This window comes from Lepidochelys kempii, chromosome 2, assembly GCF_965140265.1.
Source record: "Lepidochelys kempii isolate rLepKem1 chromosome 2, rLepKem1.hap2, whole genome shotgun sequence".
Taxonomy (NCBI): Eukaryota; Metazoa; Chordata; order Testudines; family Cheloniidae; genus Lepidochelys; species Lepidochelys kempii.
In genome coordinates, this window is record NC_133257.1 from 227,609,008 (window position 1) to 227,628,042 (window position 19,035).

Here is a 19,035-nt window from a genome sequence, read left to right on the forward strand (position 1 = left end):
AATCAGTCCCCCTTGACCCTGTGTTTACTCACCATTTTGGGGCTCCCAGGGGTTATGTGCGCTCGCTTTGGGATGGGAAAATTATGCTATTGTGTAGACTGTGTGCCCTCCTTAAGTTCAGGGGAATCATTACTCTGTCTGGTATAAACAATGCTGCCTCTGTTAAGTGTTGCATTTTGCCTTTACAGATGCAACCTTGAGATCTCAGCCATCCGTGTTATCGCCGGCCGAGAGACTACAAAGACTCAGGAAGAGGCCATGAAAAAGCAAAGAAGACATGCTGCAAGAAATGATGCAGCAATCTCTTAAAGAGAATCAAAAAGCACAGGAGTGGAGGGAGCGCGAACGCAGGATCCGCCAGGAAAACGCAGTGCCCCGGCGGCAAAGCACGGAGCTCCGGCGGCAAAGCACGGAGCGGCTGATAAGCTTCATGGAGCGCCACGCAGACTCTATCCAAGCGCTCGTAGCCATGAAGGTGGAGCACTACCGCGCCCGGCCCCCGCAGCCATTGTTCCAAAACTCTTTCCCTTGTGCCCCCATGTCACCTCCAACCCACTTTCCCCAACATCCGGGTTCTTATCGCCACCAGCTGCCTCCAACACCTGTAGCTTCACCACCCAGCCCTGAAAACTATGACCCTTACCCACTGCACTCAACCCCCATCCTGATTTATAGCCATCCTGAAGTGCAGCACTCTTTGCACAGCACTCCAGACAGGAAGGCTGAGTATGAGAACAGGACATACGCAAATCTATGATTGAACCGTTCCCCACCCCACCCACTTGCCCTTTCTGTTTCCCAAGCAGTTGTGTTTCTTTTCAATAAATGGATTTTTTGGCTTTGAAAACATTATTACTGCATAAAGTAAAAGATACCTTAGCCCAGGAAAGAAACAGGCACGGCAAGTCAGAACCACTGCACTTCACTCCCGTGCAGGGCACCAGACATTACTGGTGGTTTTCAGCCTTAAATTGCTCCCTCAAGGCATCCCTAATCCTTGCAGCCCCTCGCTGGGCCCCTCTAATAGCCCTGCTCTCTGGCTGTGCAAATTCAGCCTCCAGGTGTTGAACCTCGGAGGTCCATGCCTGAGTGAAGATTTCACCCTTCCCTTCACAAACATTATGGAGGGTACAGCACGCGGATATAACCGCAGGGATGCTGTGTTCGGCCAAGTCCAGCTTCCCATACAGAGATCACCATCGTCCCTTTAAATGACCAAAAGCACACTCCACAGTCATTCGGCACCTGCTCAGCCTGTAGTTGAACCGTGCCTTGCTGCTGTCAAGGCTCCCTCTGTAGGGTTTCATGAGCCACGGCATTAACGGGAAAGCAGGGTTTCCAAGGATCACAGTGGGCATTTTGACTTCTCGTACTGTGATCTTCTGCGCTGGGAAAAGAGTCCCGGCCTGCAGCTTCCTGAACAGGGCAGTGTTCCGAAAGATGCGTGAAATATAGAGAAATACCCAGTTCGATTAACGTATTCGGAGGCTAGGTGCGGTGGTGCCAGAATAGGAATATGCGTCCCATCTATCGCCCCTCCACAGTTAGGGAAACCCATTTGTGCAAAGCCATCCACAATGCCCTGCGCGTTACCCAGAGTCACGGTTCGTCTGAGCAAGCTGCGATTAATGGCCCTGCAAACTTGCATCAACATGAGTCCAACGGTGACTTTCCCACTCCAAACTGGTTCGCAACCGATCGGTAGCTGTCTGGAGTTGCCAGCTTCCAGATGGCAATAGCCACCCGCTTCTCCACCATCATGGCAACTCTCAAGCTCTTGTCCTTGCGCCGCAGGGTGGGAGCGAGCTCCTCACACAGGTCCATGAAAGTGGTTTTCCTCATCCGAAAGTTCTGCAGCCACTGCTCGTCATCCCAGACTTGCATGACAATGTGATTCCCACCACTCAGTGCTAGTTTCCCGAGCCCAAAAGTGCCGTTCCACAGTGCTGAGCATGTCCATGAATGCCACAAGCAATCTCGTGTTGTACTCGTTACGCAACTCGATATCATCATCGGACTCCTCACTGTCACTTTGGATCTTAAGGAATATCTCGACTGCCAAACATGACGTACTGGCGAGACTCGTTAGCATACTCCTCAGCAGTTCGGGCTCCATTTCCCACAGACCGAAACGGAACACAGATCACGCTGCACAGAAACTGTTGAAAGATGGCGCCAAATGTGGATGGAAACACAGGGATTGCTGGGATGCGAAGCGATGCATCACCGGGCATTGGGACAGGACCCAGAATGCCCTGCACCCCACACCCCCTTCCTATAACCCAGAACCCCAAAATGGGAAGAGATGCTCTGTGGGATACCTGTCCATAATGCACCGCTCCCAATGACACTGGAAGTGCCGCAAATGTGGCCATGATAGTGCGCTGGCAACTGCCAATGTGGACAGACTGCAGCGCTTTCCCTACTCAGCTGTACAAAGTCGGGTTTAACTCACAGCGCTGTACATATGCAAGTGTAGCCAAGGCCTCTGTGTTGTAAGAGTCAATAGAGATCAGGTAATCATTATGAATATGGCTGTTATTTCTATGTTGTGTGGTTTATGCCTACAGCATTTTGGCCTATATAAAATAAGTTGTGGTTAGTCTATTTTTCTTTATGGAGAAACATTTTTCTGGCAAGCAGCTTGTGCAGACAGCCCGTGGGAAGAGAAACAAAAACTAGGCTCTTATCTCTTCAGATAGTTCCTCTTGCACACATCTGGGGCATGCTAGGAAGTCATTGTGTGAGAGGCTTGCCCTGCTATTTACCATGCTGCATCTATAGTGTTGTTTAAAAGTATTTGGAGTCCACTGTGGTAAACTGGGTATCTCTGCTGAATGTTGAGTGTTCTTATTTAAGAGGCCTTTTAACAAAAGGTATCTATATATGAATTTTAAAAAATGCATACACACCACAGCCTTATTCATTGAAAGTCACTTTACTGATGTTACAATATGTCAGTAACATTTAAAACCACAGGCATTTGTATTAAATACTCTCATAGAAGTGGTTATTACGATGTTAATAAAACTGCAAGAATTTAGAACCCCAAATTACGAGTTTATTTTATAAAAGCAATGTTTTGTTTAGCTATAGGAAAGCCAGTTTCACTCACTTGAACAGCCCAATGCCTCTAACGTTTGTCAAAAATATCACACTCAAAGCTGCAATGAAAAAATGTGCAGCATTGCTTGTTGGTGTTTGTCAAAATCTGATGTTTCTGTAATGTAGTGTAAGAATTAGGAGGGTTTCAGGTAGCAAAGACAATGATTTGCAAAGTGATTGTTTATGTCCACTTTAACCAGTCCCCAATGGTGAAACTAAGTACTTGTCCACTATGAATGTTTTACTTAAGGGGGTAGCTCCAGAAATTAATAGAGCTTTTTATAGCAACACACAATAAAAATACTAGCACAAAACAAAGCTGGCAGACTCTACTGATATGTACAATGCCAAAAGCTTTTCTGAACGTGGTCATATTGTAAATAGTATTTTCTCCTGCAGTTTAAACAGTCCATAATTTGCTATTTTGGAAAAATAACATTTTGCATCTATGCAATGATTGTAATAAAAAATGAAAAGTACAATATTCTATATAAAACACTAAGTACTGAAACATTTTTTACCCATAAGAAAAAAACAGATCATATACTCATAGTTTGAACCTACAGTAGATTATTCCCTAGCATAAAATACAAAGTTTGTGAGCAGAAATCCTTCTGCTATTACAATATGATATATTAGCACTTACTGTATTACAGCCTTACAGTATTGTATGTTTATCTGCTAGCACCACTATACTTGAAGGTCAGTCAGGCAAATTTACAGGCGTTTCTAACCTGCTTGTAAAAAAATACTCAGCATGCTAAAGCTTGAATACAGTCTTAAGGCCTTGTGTAAGTTTTTAAAAAGAAAACCTTTTAAAGTCATAATAATGCAGAGAAACACAAATAAATTGGTGTCTAGGTTTTGAACTCCTGTAACTAACACCAGCGTTAAAAATGTTACCAGCTGAATTCATACCCCACTCTGACTTCTGAGTCACTCAGCCCTCCCTCCGCAGAGTGTGCTTTTTAGTTGCCTTGTTCTTTGTATTTCCCCTAATCCTCATTTCTCTCTGAATCCCGTGGCAATTCAGGTCTGTCTATACTGCAGAAAAGTTCAGACTGGTTCCGCTAAAGTGACTTTAAAACTGATGGAAGCTGTGGTTTAGATCTGGTTTTGAGAGTTAACAAAGCCCGACTGGCTTAGCTGAATTGGTTTTAAAACCAGGTATAAAGTTTGCCCAGTGTAAGACAGGCCCTTAAAACCCCAACACAGTACAGCATTACTATTTCCTGCCATGGTTTCCAGCACTTGTTCCTGTTACCTGCTTTAAGCAACACAGTTGTGGACTTTTCCCAAATGGTTGTTGAAAACTGTTCTGGAGGCTCAGACTCTATCCCATGGGCCTGAGAAATACTTTTAAAAAGTTCTGTGCTATCCACACAGGCTGACACCAACAGTCACACGAGTCTGGCCAGCAATCCCATATTGCCCAATAGAGGGGATAATGCATGGAAGCTATGCACACTGTGGGGCATCAGCAGCATGTGAGACAATGCATGCTAGGATGTCCTATGGCACACATGGATGGAGGAGCCAAACCTGTAAGGAGGTGTTGGTTAAAATGTCCGATAGTTTTTACAATTTACATGCAGGAATGTCTGTCCACAAACCACGCTCAGCCGACCAAGCAACAAACTGGTTACATATTTGGTTAGAAATTGTAGTGTAGAAGGTCCTACACCAGCAAATGTGGCTATTTCTGGCCTTGATGTTGAAAACAGTTGTTGCACTGGTGTAGATAGGCTCAGATGAGTTAAATTAACACCAGTGGAGATGGGAGGGGAAGGAAAAGGCTTGATATCTACTCTGTTGTCAAAGTTCTCTCTCTTTTTAATTGTAGCCATGCTCTAAAGGCCCATTATTTTATAATCACCCAAGACAGTAAAATGTACTGTATACATGGGGCCTACATACATCAGCTTAGCAGGTTCAAAGTCTCAGACACCAAGGAGAAAACTGTTAGTCATTTATAAGTATCTGTACTTAAAGAAACATGTCCAGAAAAATCTCATGAGACTTAAGGTTAAATTCACAACATATTTATACACAGACACACTGTATAATTAAAGAATTGAAACTTTTTTAACTAGATGTGCTTACTTGTTTGCATATAATACTAATGTGCAAATTAGCAATCGGACATTTCTGATACATTGTATGAATTTGTTCATCAGAAACTGTAGCATGGGTTCCTTATGATGTTACCTCCTCCTTGTTGATAGCTTGATTCTCAGCACATCCATCATCAGCAGGTAAGCTGTGGCATGAAGAATTTAATACACAGAAGAGCACAAGCATGGTGCAAAGTTTCTATTTGAATGCAGTACCTGCTTTTCAATCCTCAACATATTGCTCATATTAATCTTATTTTAAATATACAACATTCTTAGCCCACAGTATGAAACGGAGATCATTGCTTTTAAATATAGCTCACTTTACTAGTAAAAATCCTTATTATCAGGCACCTATTTATGGCACGTTTGAAATAATTTAGGCCCAGATCCCTCAAGGTATTTAGGTACCTAACTTCATTTGATTTCAATGGAAGTAAGGAGCCTAAATCCCTTTGAGGAGATGGGCCTTAGTGACCTCTCAGCACCCTTCATCAGCAGGTGTGTGCATCACAGCTGGCACCCATATTGGAAGACTCAGCAGAAAAGCCCATTAACTTGATGGGCCATGACGACTGTGTATCTTCTCCACTCTGTAGTTGCTCCATCTTGAGCAGGGTGAAGTTTTGCATGGCAGCTGATATCACCACTGCATGTGCTGCAACTTGTGTGATTACAGCGGCCTGTTATCCAGCTAGCTTCTTTCAGAGGCATTAAACTAAACTAGTGGCAAATTATGTAATACAAAAACCAAACAACTGTTCTGGGTTTAACCTGGTCAATCTTCATTGGCATTTGAGGTTCATACACCCTACAAGTTCCTGTTTTTGTACAATTACTTAATTTACTGTTCAGGTCACTAACTTAGTGCAGAATTTTCCTCCAGAATGCATTTGAAAAAAGGCAAAATTTCCATTAAGTGCCAGGTGTTTTCACTCTCTAGGGCAGTGGTTCCCAAACTTGTTCCGCCGCTTGTGCAGGGAAAGCCCCTGGTGGGCCGGGCCGGTTTGTTTATCTGCCGCAACCGCAGGTTTGGCTAATCGCAGCTCCCAGTGATCCCTCGGCCCGTGCCGCTTCCAGCAGCTCCCATTGGCCTGGAGCAGCGAACCGTGGCCACTGGGAGCCGCAATTGGCCGAACCTGCAGACGCGGCAGGTAAACAACCCAACCCAGCCCGCCAGGGGCTTTCCTTGCACAAGCGGCGGAACAAGTTTGGGACCCACTGGTCTAGAATACCAAAGCGAAAGCCAATATTTATTTAATTTAAATTTAGTGCTTACATCTAGATTACCAATCACTGCATATCTCCAAATGTCAATCATGTCCATTAAATTACCCTACACACAAATAGCGGTATCATCAAATCCTACAAATGAGTGACACCAGAAAGAGAAAAAGGCTGCAAGCACAGAATACAACATAGATAATACAATTAGGAGACCTATTCATTTTCAAAACAAGATACTATGAATGTTATATAATCTGCCACTACATTACATTCAGTTTCGGCCACCAAATCTTGTTGTGTCTTAATGGAAAGGGAGGAACGAATGAATATATAGAAAAATATAAACAAGATTATTCAAAATTACACACGAGTTTGTATTCAAACAAAATAGAAAAGGCACATGATAAACATTTCAGTTACTAAGGACAAAAAACTAATGCATGGAGAAAAGTTATCTTCCTTGTGGTAGAACAATGAGTTGGTCATTTTTACATAAGAATTTCCTTATTTGGGAGAAATATTTAAGGGCCTGATTCAAAAAGTCCCTTGATGGCAAAAGGAGTCCCATTGACTTCAGTGGGCTATGGACAGGGCCGGCTCTAGGCACCAGCAAAACAAGCAGGTGCTTGGGTCGGCACATTTCTAGGGGTGGCATTCTGGCGCTGGCCATGCTGCCCCTAGAAATGTGCCCCCGCTGCCCCAGCTCACCTCCGCCTGCTCCCCTGAGCCCGCCACCGCCGCTCCGCCTCTCCCCCTCCCTCCCAGGCTTGCCCTGCGTGAAACAGCTGTTTGGTGCAGCAAGCCTGGGAGGGAGGGAGGAGAAGCTGAGTGGCAGCGCGCTCAGGGGAGGCAGCGGTGGTGGAGCGGAGGCGAGCTGGGGCGGGGAGCGGTTCCTCTACCCCTCCCCTTACTTTCTGCGCTCCCCCTCGCTCACCTCCGCTCCGCCTGCTCCCCGAACGCGCTGCCTCTCCCTCGCCTGAGAGGGAGGGAGGGGAAGTGGAGCGGCGGCGTGTCCAGGGGAGCAGGCGGAGCGGAGGTGAGCTAGGGCGGGGGGTTGCAGTGGGGGGGGAAGCCACAGGAAGCAATGGGGGAGGGGAAATGCGGCACGCTGGGGAGGAGGTGGGGCTAGGAATTTGGGGAAGGGGTTGCAAAGGGGCAGAGTTGGGGTGGAGCCGGGGGCGGGGGGACACGAAAAAAAAAGTGGGGGCAGCCAAAAAATTTTTTGCTTGGGGCAGCAAAAATCCTAGAGCCAGCCTTGGCTATGGCTCAGACCCTTCTTCCATAAGATGTACATTAACAGTTCTCTGTCCTGTTGTCTTTGGCCTACGTTCAAACTAAACCTTTGCAAAACTAGAGAGACAAGGTAGGTGAGGTAATATCTTTTACTGGACTTACTTCTGCTGGTGAGCGAGACAAACTTTTGAGCTACACAGAGCACTTCTTCAGGTCGGTTCCAAAACTAATCAATTACATACTTCTGTACCGACAAATCTATTATCTGCATTAAAGTGCAGAATCTTTGCCCAAAACCATTGTGGATGCCAATGCTTTTCAAACCCACACTCTCTGTTCTCATTCATAACTGTAATAAGTCACAACGCTTACCAAAATCTCTTGCCATGAAGGGGATAAGTTCCTCTGCTAGGCCAGTGTTGTGTAGATGTAAACCTGCACACTGTCTTATAAATAAAATATAATACTTCTAAAAATCTTACCTACTTAACAGTTGCTGACATCTTTAAAAATGTCTTAAATTTAAAACTAACCTAAATTTGACTAAGTATCAGAGGGGTAGCCATGTATCCACAAAAACAGCAAGGAGTCCGGTGGCACCTTAAAGACTAACAGATTTATTTGGGCATAAGCTTTTGTGGGTAAAAAACAACTTGAAGTGGGTTTTTTACCCACAAAAGCTTATTCCCAAATAAATCTGTTAGTCTTTAAGGTGCCACTGGACTCCTCTAAATTTGACTTGCTTTAATCAGAGAGAGAAATTTGATAAACTGAACTCTGTTACATTAAAAGGCTGTAAGTGGTAAATTTAGTAAGTAGATTCCACTTACTAAAGGAATATGTGAAAGAGGTAGAAGATTCAGAAGCACACATTATGTTCCCATCAGCATCTAATCGATTATATCACTGTGGGCCATGTATTCTAATATTTCTTATTAGAAGATATCTTTTGTTCTGCAATGGAATTACCAGAGGGCTGGACATTTGTCACTTCTGGAGAGGTACTGACAGGAGAGGTGTTTCAGCTGATTTATAATTGCCATTTTTATTATTTAAAGAACATTTACAATTGAAAATGCCCAGGGATGTTACAGCATCCTTTGGAATCCTTCAGATGTTGTAACTATATCTACTCTACATCCTTTAGCACACTGCATACAGTTGACCAGAAGTCAGGCTAATGCCATCTTGCTGCATGTCTCCTTCGTAATGAGTTTCTTTTTGCCTCTTCAATTTCATTGGTCTGGATCCACTTGTATTCAGCTCAAGGCCCATGCTAACTGCAAAGGAGACCTCTGCTGCTGCATGTGTAGGGTATGTCTACACGGCAGGTGGCAGTGAGCCGCCCAGCCAGGATAGACAGACTGGGGCTTGAGCCAGCACTCTAAAAATAGCTGTGTGGCTCTGGCAGAGACTCCGGCTAGCCAACCAAGCTCAAGAGCACCCAACCTCTAGGCTTCAGCTCAAATGGCTAGCCTGAGCCTCTGCTGGAGCCACAAAGTCCACATAGCTATTGTTAGCGCACTAGCTCAAGCCTTGCTAGTGTGAGTCTGTCTGCCCGTGCTGCGAGACTTACTCCCAGCAACAGTGTGGGCATACCCACAGTATGGTAATACATGGTACAAGTGATACCAGGGAAAAAAAAGGGATTGGCCAGTTGCCTAGCTTTCAGTTTTTGTATAGTACTATGATAGCATCATGCCCATCACAAGCTGTATACTCTGCCGTGTTGCTCCAGCATTGGGTCTGACGTGCTTTACACACACACACCCCCATCCCAAATCTGCCATAGAGACCCCACTTCCACCGCCTTAGCTGACGACCTTGGAATACTCCTCAGTTTCCAGTAAATGTATGTTCACTGTTAGTTAAAGACTCCAGCTCTGATTTCAGTGGGATTGTTCCTGATTTATACCAGTGTGAGAGGAGACAAACACACATCACCACTATCAGACAACTTATTTTTGCTGGTTCCTTAGGTGGTGATTTAAGCCAAAGCATCATTGAACTTTGGTTTTTCTGTTGATTATAACAAATATATTCCCAGATTGTGGAGATTTTGGTCAAACACCAGTGTGCTGAGAAACACATTTACAGTAGTAGAACTGTTGTATTTCCAAAGCTGTCTGCTCATAATATTCAGAACACTTGAAGTGTGATGATGTTAGTCATGACTGTTTCTTTAGGCATTTGGCAAAATACATGTGTGTTACAGCTGTTTTCACATTTTAAAATGTTTGCATATATACAATTTGTATATGGAGATTATAAACACAAAAGGTAAAAAAGATATAGTTCTTGTTTGTTTGAAGTTTATGCCTCTCAAAACTTAAGATCCTGTAGTAAAATTCTACATTTCTTACTCTTGCATGCTAATTTATACTACAGTATGTGGTTTACCCCTTACTTGTGGAAAATAAAGAACAGAGAGTTCATGCACATAGCATAATGTTTACATTGGTCACGTGCTTCAGAATACAAAATTCTGAACTCAATTTTGTTGTTATTTGGGACTGCATAAACCAAAGAAAAACTTCTTTTATTTGGGACTTGTACATGAATTTTAGTTGTATTTCTACACATATTGGTCATCATGCAAAATACTCTTATCATATTCAATCTATTTATCCCATGTTAATTTTTGTGATTTTTGGTTATTCTTTACAGATTTAATAGAATTCTAATCAACAGCAAAACATGTTGTTTTTTTCCCCTTGGGTTTGAGAGCAGGTTCTCTCTGTGATCACTGGCATCTCTGTTGTTCTTTCAAATTGTCTGAAGAGCAGATGAATGTGCAATGACTCAGTGATGCTGAGTTTCTATAAAATTTGAAGTAAACAGTTCTGATGTCACCTAGGTAAACTGTAGAACTAAATGGAAGTCTCCCATAGCTGGAGGGGGGGAAAGGAACACACATATACAAAGTTATAATACAGTTATTAACTAAATTATATGAGAGTTTTGTTGGGGAAGAAAGGCTGCTTTTTTAGGTCTCTAGTTCCTAGTGGATATCTATTCATATCACAATGTTATCAAACGATCGGAAACATTTCAACAGGACTGAAAGCTGCATAATAAAAGCCTAGGACTGGGAGAATAGAGTTGAAGAAACAATGTCAACTTAAACTATCAAGCTTGTGTCAGAATGCTTTTACTCACTATTGTTACAACTAAAACTGATGTTATCATAACTAAGGTTAGAGAGAGCACAAAATTTCCCCCTACAATTTGCCTGCTCAGAACTTCTTTAATTTATGCCAGGGGACTGGATAGGTACTCAGGCAGCCCCATGACTGGGGGAAATAAGTGTGGCTTAACTTCCTTTGTACCCCTCTGCCTGCACTGTGCTGGCCCAAGATCTCCTTGACCACAACTCAGTGGGTGAGATTCTGTGCTGTGCCTCTGAGTATAGCAGCCCAGAGCTCGCAACACAGCGCTATGGGGACACGAAAGTGGCTTTAGCCCTGCCTATTCTGGGCCGCTCTAGGGGTTGGAGCAGGTCCCAGTGTAATTTAGACAGCGCTGGCAATAGACAATACACTCCAGAAATCCTGGCCAGGAACAGTTTTTTTAGGATTCGTTATCTGCCAGCACAAGTTAAAGAAGTCTTGTGCTAGAAGCCAGCTCAGCCCCCAGCAGTCTCCAAGCTTAGAGAGGAGGAAGACTGGCTCCTGTGTCTGCACAGCTCCCCAGTTTTGGCTGCTGCTCTGGCATATCTAGGAATCGGTCTCTGTTTTCCTTTTAAAGACTGACAGCAAAATTAGTCACTATGTTGCAGGCTGGCTGGCCCTTTAAGGCAGCTATCCCTCACCCTCACGGAGGAGCTGGCAACATAAAGGCCAATTAGAGAACCCAGCTGGATCTAATGGGGCTTAATTGGAAAGAATGACCCCAGCTGTAGTGGTGAAGCAGGGAGGGTAACTGGGAGTGGATGACAGGGGATGTATCCCTTGATGATTGCCTGTTCTGGGCATTCCCTCTCGAGCATCTGCCATTGACCACCCAGAAGATAGGAATCTGGATTAAACAGACCATTGGTCTGACCCAGTATGGCTGTTCTTATGTGCTTAATTCAGAGAAGGAAGACCCTGGATAGAGGAACAAGGATAGTTCTCCTGTGGGAAGTGCCAGAGGAAATCAGACTGAATCAGCCACTAGGAGCAGGGTAGGCTCCAGTGAGAGAGAGCCTTGAGTTAGGGCCTGCAACAGGAGAAAGAGACCCACAGGGAGCAGAGTAGGCTCCTGTGAGGGAGCCCTAAGATAGGGCCTACAAGGAGCCAGGATATCCTCGGAGGCACAATGCTGGAGTTCCTGGTGAAGGAAGAGAAGCTCTGAATGGGCCAGGAAGCACAGGATTTCAGCCAAGCCTGAGAGGGGCAGATGAACTATAAATATTGACATTATTTGAACTTTAAGTTGGACTTTTATTCTCCCCTTAAGAGGACTGAATGATTATGAGGCTTGGCCAGAGGGCCAAGTCACAAGAGACCCAGAGCAGGGATCGGGAGAAAATGCTGTCTGGAACTGGCCATTGCGGGGCTAAGGAAGTGGCCATCAAAGAGTGCGAGCAGGAAATCCCCTGCAATACAATGTCCAAGCATGAGGGGGCCACATTTAAATATTTCCTTAATTAAGAGTTTTCCTCTGACTATATATAAAGAAGGAGAGACACATACCCTGGCACTTTGTCTGTTAGCTTTCTTCTCCTCATCAGGAAGTGGAGGCATCGGGTATGGGTATTTTCTGCTGGAGGCAATAGATCCAGTGGAGGAAGATGGAGACTTTGCAGGAGACAGAGTCCTGAGATGTTGAAACACACAAAATAAATATGATGTCTTTGGGCACCAGAACTTCAACAGCAACTGCAAGTACTTGGAAGCTTGATTCAGAATGTAAATGCATACTTTATGAACTCAGTATTAGAAAAAAATTGATCATTACTCTAAACATTAAATGATTATAAATAAAAATCACTCAAATGCTTACAGCTTCCTTAATACTGGAAGGAAAACTTAAGGCTGCTTCTTATCTTTCATTAGTGTAGTTTCCCATAATAATCATTTTCTTAAACTATATTACATAGCATCATATCTTATCATTATAAAGTTAACAAACCAAGTCACCGATAGAATAGAGAACTAAAACAAAGAAAGGACACTGACCTTTAAATATAAACAATGCTAGTATATTCACAACTAAATATTCTACCAGGGAGTGAATAAATGGCAGTAAATAGTGGTCTTTTAAATAGCTTTTATACATTACAATGCTAAAATATGAACACAGTGGATAAACTACTATTTATACATATTATATTAATTTACATAAAATGCATGCGCTTGGAGGCCAAACTGTTAGTTGTGAAGAAACAAAGGCAAATACAAAGTGCTAACAACAAATTATTAGACATGCAAGCATCAAACAGTGCATAGTGTTCCAGCCAAAGAAAGAGTCTGATGAGAATATACAAAAATGGACTGATTAATCAACTGCAATCAGCATTTCTGTACAAGGTGAGCAGAGTAAGCAGGAGCAAGTCAATGTTTGTATCACATGAAAGGCATTCTTTTTACGTCAATAAGGTGGCAGGACTTTATTGACTGGAATTTTACACGTGGGAAAATCTCGACACTTCCCTTTTAAGATTCTGCACTTTTATCCAATGAGAGAATCCTATGAGGGCCCCATCTTTGGATAATAGAGAAGAAGAAGAAAAAAAAACCCTGGAAGTAGAAAATCTAAATTACCCTAGCTCGTTAGTTTCATTTTGCAGACAGAAGGCCAAACTTTGACAAGGGGCCTGCATCTGGCTGCCATTTGCATGTGGCCATGTCCCTCACACACTTCTTGAGCACTTTTACCTACATGCTCCATTTCTAGGATGTGCTTGAGGAAAATGTTGCCACTCCGTTTCTGCATGCACATTCTCAACCACTGCACACACAGCAAGAGGCTGCAGTGGTGAGCTACATTAACATCACAGTCATCAGAGCTCAAGTCAAACAGGACTACTCATAGTAGTCAATACAATGCCCAGTAGTAAGTTTTTGTAGGGTTGGGCCCTTATATACCAGTGTAGGCGCAGAAACAGGCTAAAGGCTCTGGAATGGTCTGATGAAAACTTTGCTCTCTGTTATATTTAATAGCAACTCATTTAAACGTAAAGCGTTTTTAAAAAACTTTTTTAGTCTAATACATTGTCATGATTGTGTCTGCGATTGCCTATAACTGCAAGCTTGTTTCCCCTACGAACAATGGCTGATGGTAGTTATGACCAGCAAGGTATCAATGGAAATTACATAGGAGCTTGTGACAGGTGTGCAATTGATGTCACCAATGTACATGTACTGTACTTCTAAAGTCCTGTGCTGTAATCTCCCAAATGTCATACTAGTTTAGGAAAGAACGAGATTATAGCCGTACAGTTCTTTACGATATTAAAAAGTAACTGCATTTTGAGCACAAAGTGTGATAGACCAACACACACACAGAGATTTGCAGGCTGACAATTTTAGGCCTCTACTGAAATATGAAATAAAGTATTTTTGTGTGCAACATTGCAAGCCTAACTGAACAGCAAACTGCCAATGCGAAAAATCAGGCTGTTTTTAAAAATCAAGGGAAAGGCTCACAATTTTTCAGACCTGTCCTCTCACTAATGCTAATCTCATTTGCACTGACAAAGGTTCGTAATGGTATTTTTCTCCCTCATTCAAAGGAACAATGGGCTCCGTAGTCAAAAAGAAAACCAGGAGCCTATTTTACACTGATAATGAGACCTAAAAATTAAAAACCCTTCATTTTCATTTTTTAAAACACAAAATATGAAGTAGCAGGAGATAAGAACTGAGGGTGTTCACTTTGGATTCTGAGGTCTTTATCTGAGAATAAGATGTTTATCTCAATATCATGGCCGAAGTGTGTGTGTGTGGATGTATACGGATCAGGGAAGAGAACATCCTTCTTCATCCCAGGATCAGGCTATGCTCCCTCCTACTGCTCCTCTTGGTGATGCAAGCCACCCCAAGAAGAGGAAGCACAGAGAGGAAGCAAGGCTATGGTCCTACCCCCGCCCCGCACCAGACTGTGCAGGGGTGGGCAGTTGCACAGAGACAGAAGCAAGCAGCGGCAGCCCAAGGAATGGTGGCGGATGCACATTCTCTCTCTGCGGCAGGGTCCCTGGGGAGGATTCCTAGCTTACCCGGTGGAAACTACAGCTCTGCATCACTGGCCAAAGCGTAAATGGCCCAATCTGACCCGCGGTTTGTCACTGGGAGGGGTGGGAGGATCAGAAATAGATATGTTTCAAGGTCTGCTCCCAGGCACATCCCTAAAGTCCTACTGGACTTACAGGGGTTGCACAGATGTAATGAGGAGCAGAATTTGGTGTAATGGGCTAGATTCTCCAACATTTTTATTATATCACAACTATCTTTGTTAGGTCTCATTTATAACCACCTATCACAGATTTACAATGTGTATGCGTCGTCTTCTTTTGGTTTTCTATGTTTGTCACTGTAGTGGGTTTTTTTTGTCTTATAAACTTTGTAGAAACAGTATATAAGGAATTTTGCAAATGATTTCAAAATCAGATGTGTATTACCCAAGAAAAATTTTTGCTTTGCCTTAAAGGAAATAGAAAACGATCTCCAGGGAAAATGCTTCTGAATAAATCAGTTCTCCATGCACGCACAATGCTACATTTTCAAACTGGGCGTGAAACTGGTACACCCACAAAACGGTTTGCCAGTGTGTTGCTCCTACAAAAGGCCCACCTGTGCACGAGCCATTGTGTGCACACGTTACTGCCTATACAGCTACCTACCTGGCATACAAATACCAATGGCAATGAGCAAACCTAAAGTGTTTCGAGGCGCACCAGTTACACCCACATCTGTGAAATTTAGATGCCCAGTTGGAGGCCTACTACATTGAAAATGCAGTTGCACACTTAAATAGATAAACATGCCCTTCCCTCACAATCCCTGGCCACTTATTTCTGCTACTCATTTAGGTACTCTGGATTTTTTTTTAATGGTCTTGACTAATGTGCCACCTGTACAGAATGTGAAAACACATCACAAGTTCAGCTGTGCACGGAGTCAGATGCACAATCACTGATTTTTTTTTACTTGTAAAATGCTGTACTGTTGAAAATATCATGCTAAAGACTCTATCCTGCCACTGTTTATGTGCTGTGTATCCCAGATTTATATGCACTTTAAATGAGAGAGCCATGTAACAACTTTCTCATTTACAGTATGGAAGAAAGTCAGCATCCAGCTAGAGGGATACTTGCGGGTAGTACCAGGGTTAGCGCTGGACAAAACTCTGCAGTTTGGGGTCAGGTGGGTTTCATTGAGCTTTTACCATGGGTTTCAGTTCTCATGGTTTCGCATCTGTTAACTTTCATGTTTTCATCTGAACTCACATGCAAGGCCTGAAATACAAGGAAACTCATAAGTTTAATTCATTCCTGCACATTGTATGGAAGGTTTGATCACAGATTTCACTAGCAACCCAAAATGAAGCCATGAATCTCGGGGGGTCTGGAAGTTTTCATCCTGGGGTCTGAGATCAAGAAGGATGAGTTAACGACTCATTTTTTGTGTCTGTGTTTGAAGCGGAAACTAAGAGACTTTTGTAATCACATTGGGTTTCAAAACGACACCAGTGGTTTAGACAATGTTGCGGTCAAAAGGGATGGCTTGAAATAAATGTCACATAGCCCACAGCTTAATGACACATGATCTCCTAAAACACAACTACTGTCAAAATTAGAGAAGACAGCTATGCTGGATGCCCCTTATTCCTCAGCAGTGCTGTTTATCACCTCATTTTGTAAACTGCACTAAATCAATTTAAAAATCCCTCTGGTTAAAGCGGCACACACCCCATTCTCCACTGAATGCATCCGATGAAGTGAGCTGTAGCTCACGAAAGCTTATGCTCAAATAAATTTGTTAGTCTCTAAGGTGCCACAAGTACTCCTGTTCTTTTTGCGAATACAGACTAACACGGCTGCTGCTCTGAAACACACCCCTAATGCCATCAAACTGAAATAAAACCTTGCTTATATTGGTTTAGCTTAAATCAGTAAATTATCAGTTTATGAGTATCTGTACTAGGGGTTTGCATCATTTTAACCAGATTGATTGCATTAAACTAGTATATATTTGTTCTAGTATAGATTAGGCCTTATTTTAAAACACAAATACACCCATTTGTCCTCTCTTTTTTCAGGGGTGCAGGAAGAAGAGGGCTGAGTAGAAGCTGAAAGTGGGGCAGAGTTTTAGTTCTAAAGGTGGATCTGCAAGAATAGGCTGAGGTTCCAGTTTTGGGATATTCATTCTAAATATTGCATGAAGTTTCTAAATGATCCTACATGTGCCCAGAGCGCTAGATTCACACAGCTTATTAAACACATTTATCTTCAGAGTCTCAAGGTGAAATCCTGGCTCTACTGAAGTCAATGGGAGTTTTGCCATTGGCTTCAACCAGGGCCAGGATTTCACCCTCGCCACTACTCTTCTCCATAGAAAGGAGTCAACCTACCTAAGAAAATGGCTCTTGCCATTACAATGCCTTTATTAAACAGCTCTTTTCCATAGGAACTGTAAATCCCTCAGACAGAGCCTGTCAGAGTGAGAATCAGGGCCTTCTCCATCATGGAGCCATGATGTGGGAACTTATTACTGGAGAAGATGAGTGACTATAAACTGCTCCCTGCCTTCAGTACGCAGTACAGAGCTTACTTGTACTTTCCAACAACTGCAACTAAATACAGCAATGAAGAAGAAAGGAGTAACTGAAAGTAAAAGGGAAGAGAGAGCGCTATTGAGAGAAAGGGGTGAATGAGGCAGGAAGGGAGGAAGGAAAGAAACAAAAAAATCTTTTTTTAAAAAAGCACAATCTGACCGGTCCAGATGAAACAGGGAGAAAATGAGCCCGGTGGCCCTGTGTGACTATGACCTGTCAGAGATGTGCTCACACACAAAGGCAACGGATGGTGGGGTAAAAACTTGGAAATTCGAGGTTAGAACTGGTGACGCAAAGCAGAGTTAAAGCTGGTTTAGGTGGCTAGCTGAGAAGGAGCAGAGGAGAAAGCGCAGAACAGGAAAAAGCAAACAAAGCAGAAAAATATGAGAGGGGAATGGAAAACTTATTCTCCCTTCCCCTCCATCCCTCCTGAAACTCGTCCTCCACCCGACCCTCCTCCCTCTACCATCTCCCTCGAGACAAGTGTCTGGGTTTTCACCTTGAAAATCTTGATTCTCTGTAAACTATTTCCTATTACTGTAAATATTCGCAGTAACTCAAACTCGGGTAGCTCGGTGTTTCAGAGGGACCCTTTGCATCACTCGTGCACAAATAAGTCTATGGGACTGGCATACTTAAGGCTTTGACAGTTCACATTCTAATGATACCATCGCAATCCTGAGAGCCTGGCTTGCCTCAGTGAGGCCTGCAAGTAGTTCTTGATCACTGTTCAAAAGGTTACTTTCAGGAGAAACTGCAGTAGTAGGCACAGAGCTGGCATGAAAGGGACAAGTAGTCTGCCTCTAGTGTAAGACCAGTAGCAGACTCCTCTCTCCCTGGAGCAAGGCCAGGAGCCAGGGAAGCTATTTCCCTGCTTTGTCCACTGCTGGGGCTGTGCAGCAATATGCTGCCCCTTACACAGATTGTACATATACAATAAAAGGAAGGGCTAGATTGTAAGTGACAGATGAAATTCTCCTTTACAGTTCTTGGTCTCTCCTATTTGGGGAACCCACAGCTGGGTGCTTTGTGGGACCAGAAAGGCCAGCTTTGATTTTTAACCATTAAGAGTAATTATATCTATGTATATACACACAAACTTGACTCCCCTGTGGAAAAGGTTCAGTAAATAGGTCAACAGGCCACTATAGGTAACCTAGGGCCAACTTTTTAACATTTTTTTTAAAGTCTGCTGGGGGAAGTCCTCACAATGCTCTGTTTTCTGAAAATCTTCAACCTCATAGTTTGGCAGTTATCAATGTTTTGTGATTCTATCTTCCCTCTGCTGGCGTCAACAACAGCACTTAACAACACACTATTCCCAGAACTATGCTGACATCACTGAGGGTAGCGTAGAAACAGGGAAGTAAACAAAACAGCTGTGTTCATTTCAGCTTTCTTTAAAAGAGAGCACAAATGAAACAACTGCCAAAAAGTATTATTCTGTATTAACTGTCTTCATTCTTAGAATCAGAGAATATCAGGGTTGGACGAGACCTCAGGAGGTCATCTAGTCCAATCCCCTGCTCAAAGCAGGACCAACCCCAACTAAATCATCCCAGCCAGGGCTTTGTCAAGCCTGATCTTAAAAACCTCT

The 19,035-nt window shown here is 43.2% G+C and overlaps 1 protein-coding gene across 9 annotated transcripts in view; it reads right to left on the reverse strand.

Moving 5' to 3' along the window:
* Positions 1-7,496: 7,496 nt before the first annotated feature.
* Positions 7,497-19,035, reverse strand: part of ADAM22 (ADAM metallopeptidase domain 22) — a 196,425-nt gene continuing 184,886 nt past the window's right edge. For 8 of the 9 annotated variants that reach the window (XM_073334061.1, XM_073334066.1, XM_073334065.1 and 5 more), the window contains 2 exons: positions 12,356-12,479; positions 10,202-10,570 (listed from right to left, as the gene is read on the reverse strand). In XM_073334061.1, coding sequence (XP_073190162.1) covers positions 10,550-10,570; positions 12,356-12,479 — 145 coding nt within the window. In that variant the 3' untranslated portion in view covers positions 10,202-10,549. Of the gene's footprint in view, positions 8,122-10,201; positions 10,571-12,355; positions 12,480-19,035 lie in introns of those variants that run through there. The other variant, XM_073334068.1, reaches the window with a different exon arrangement.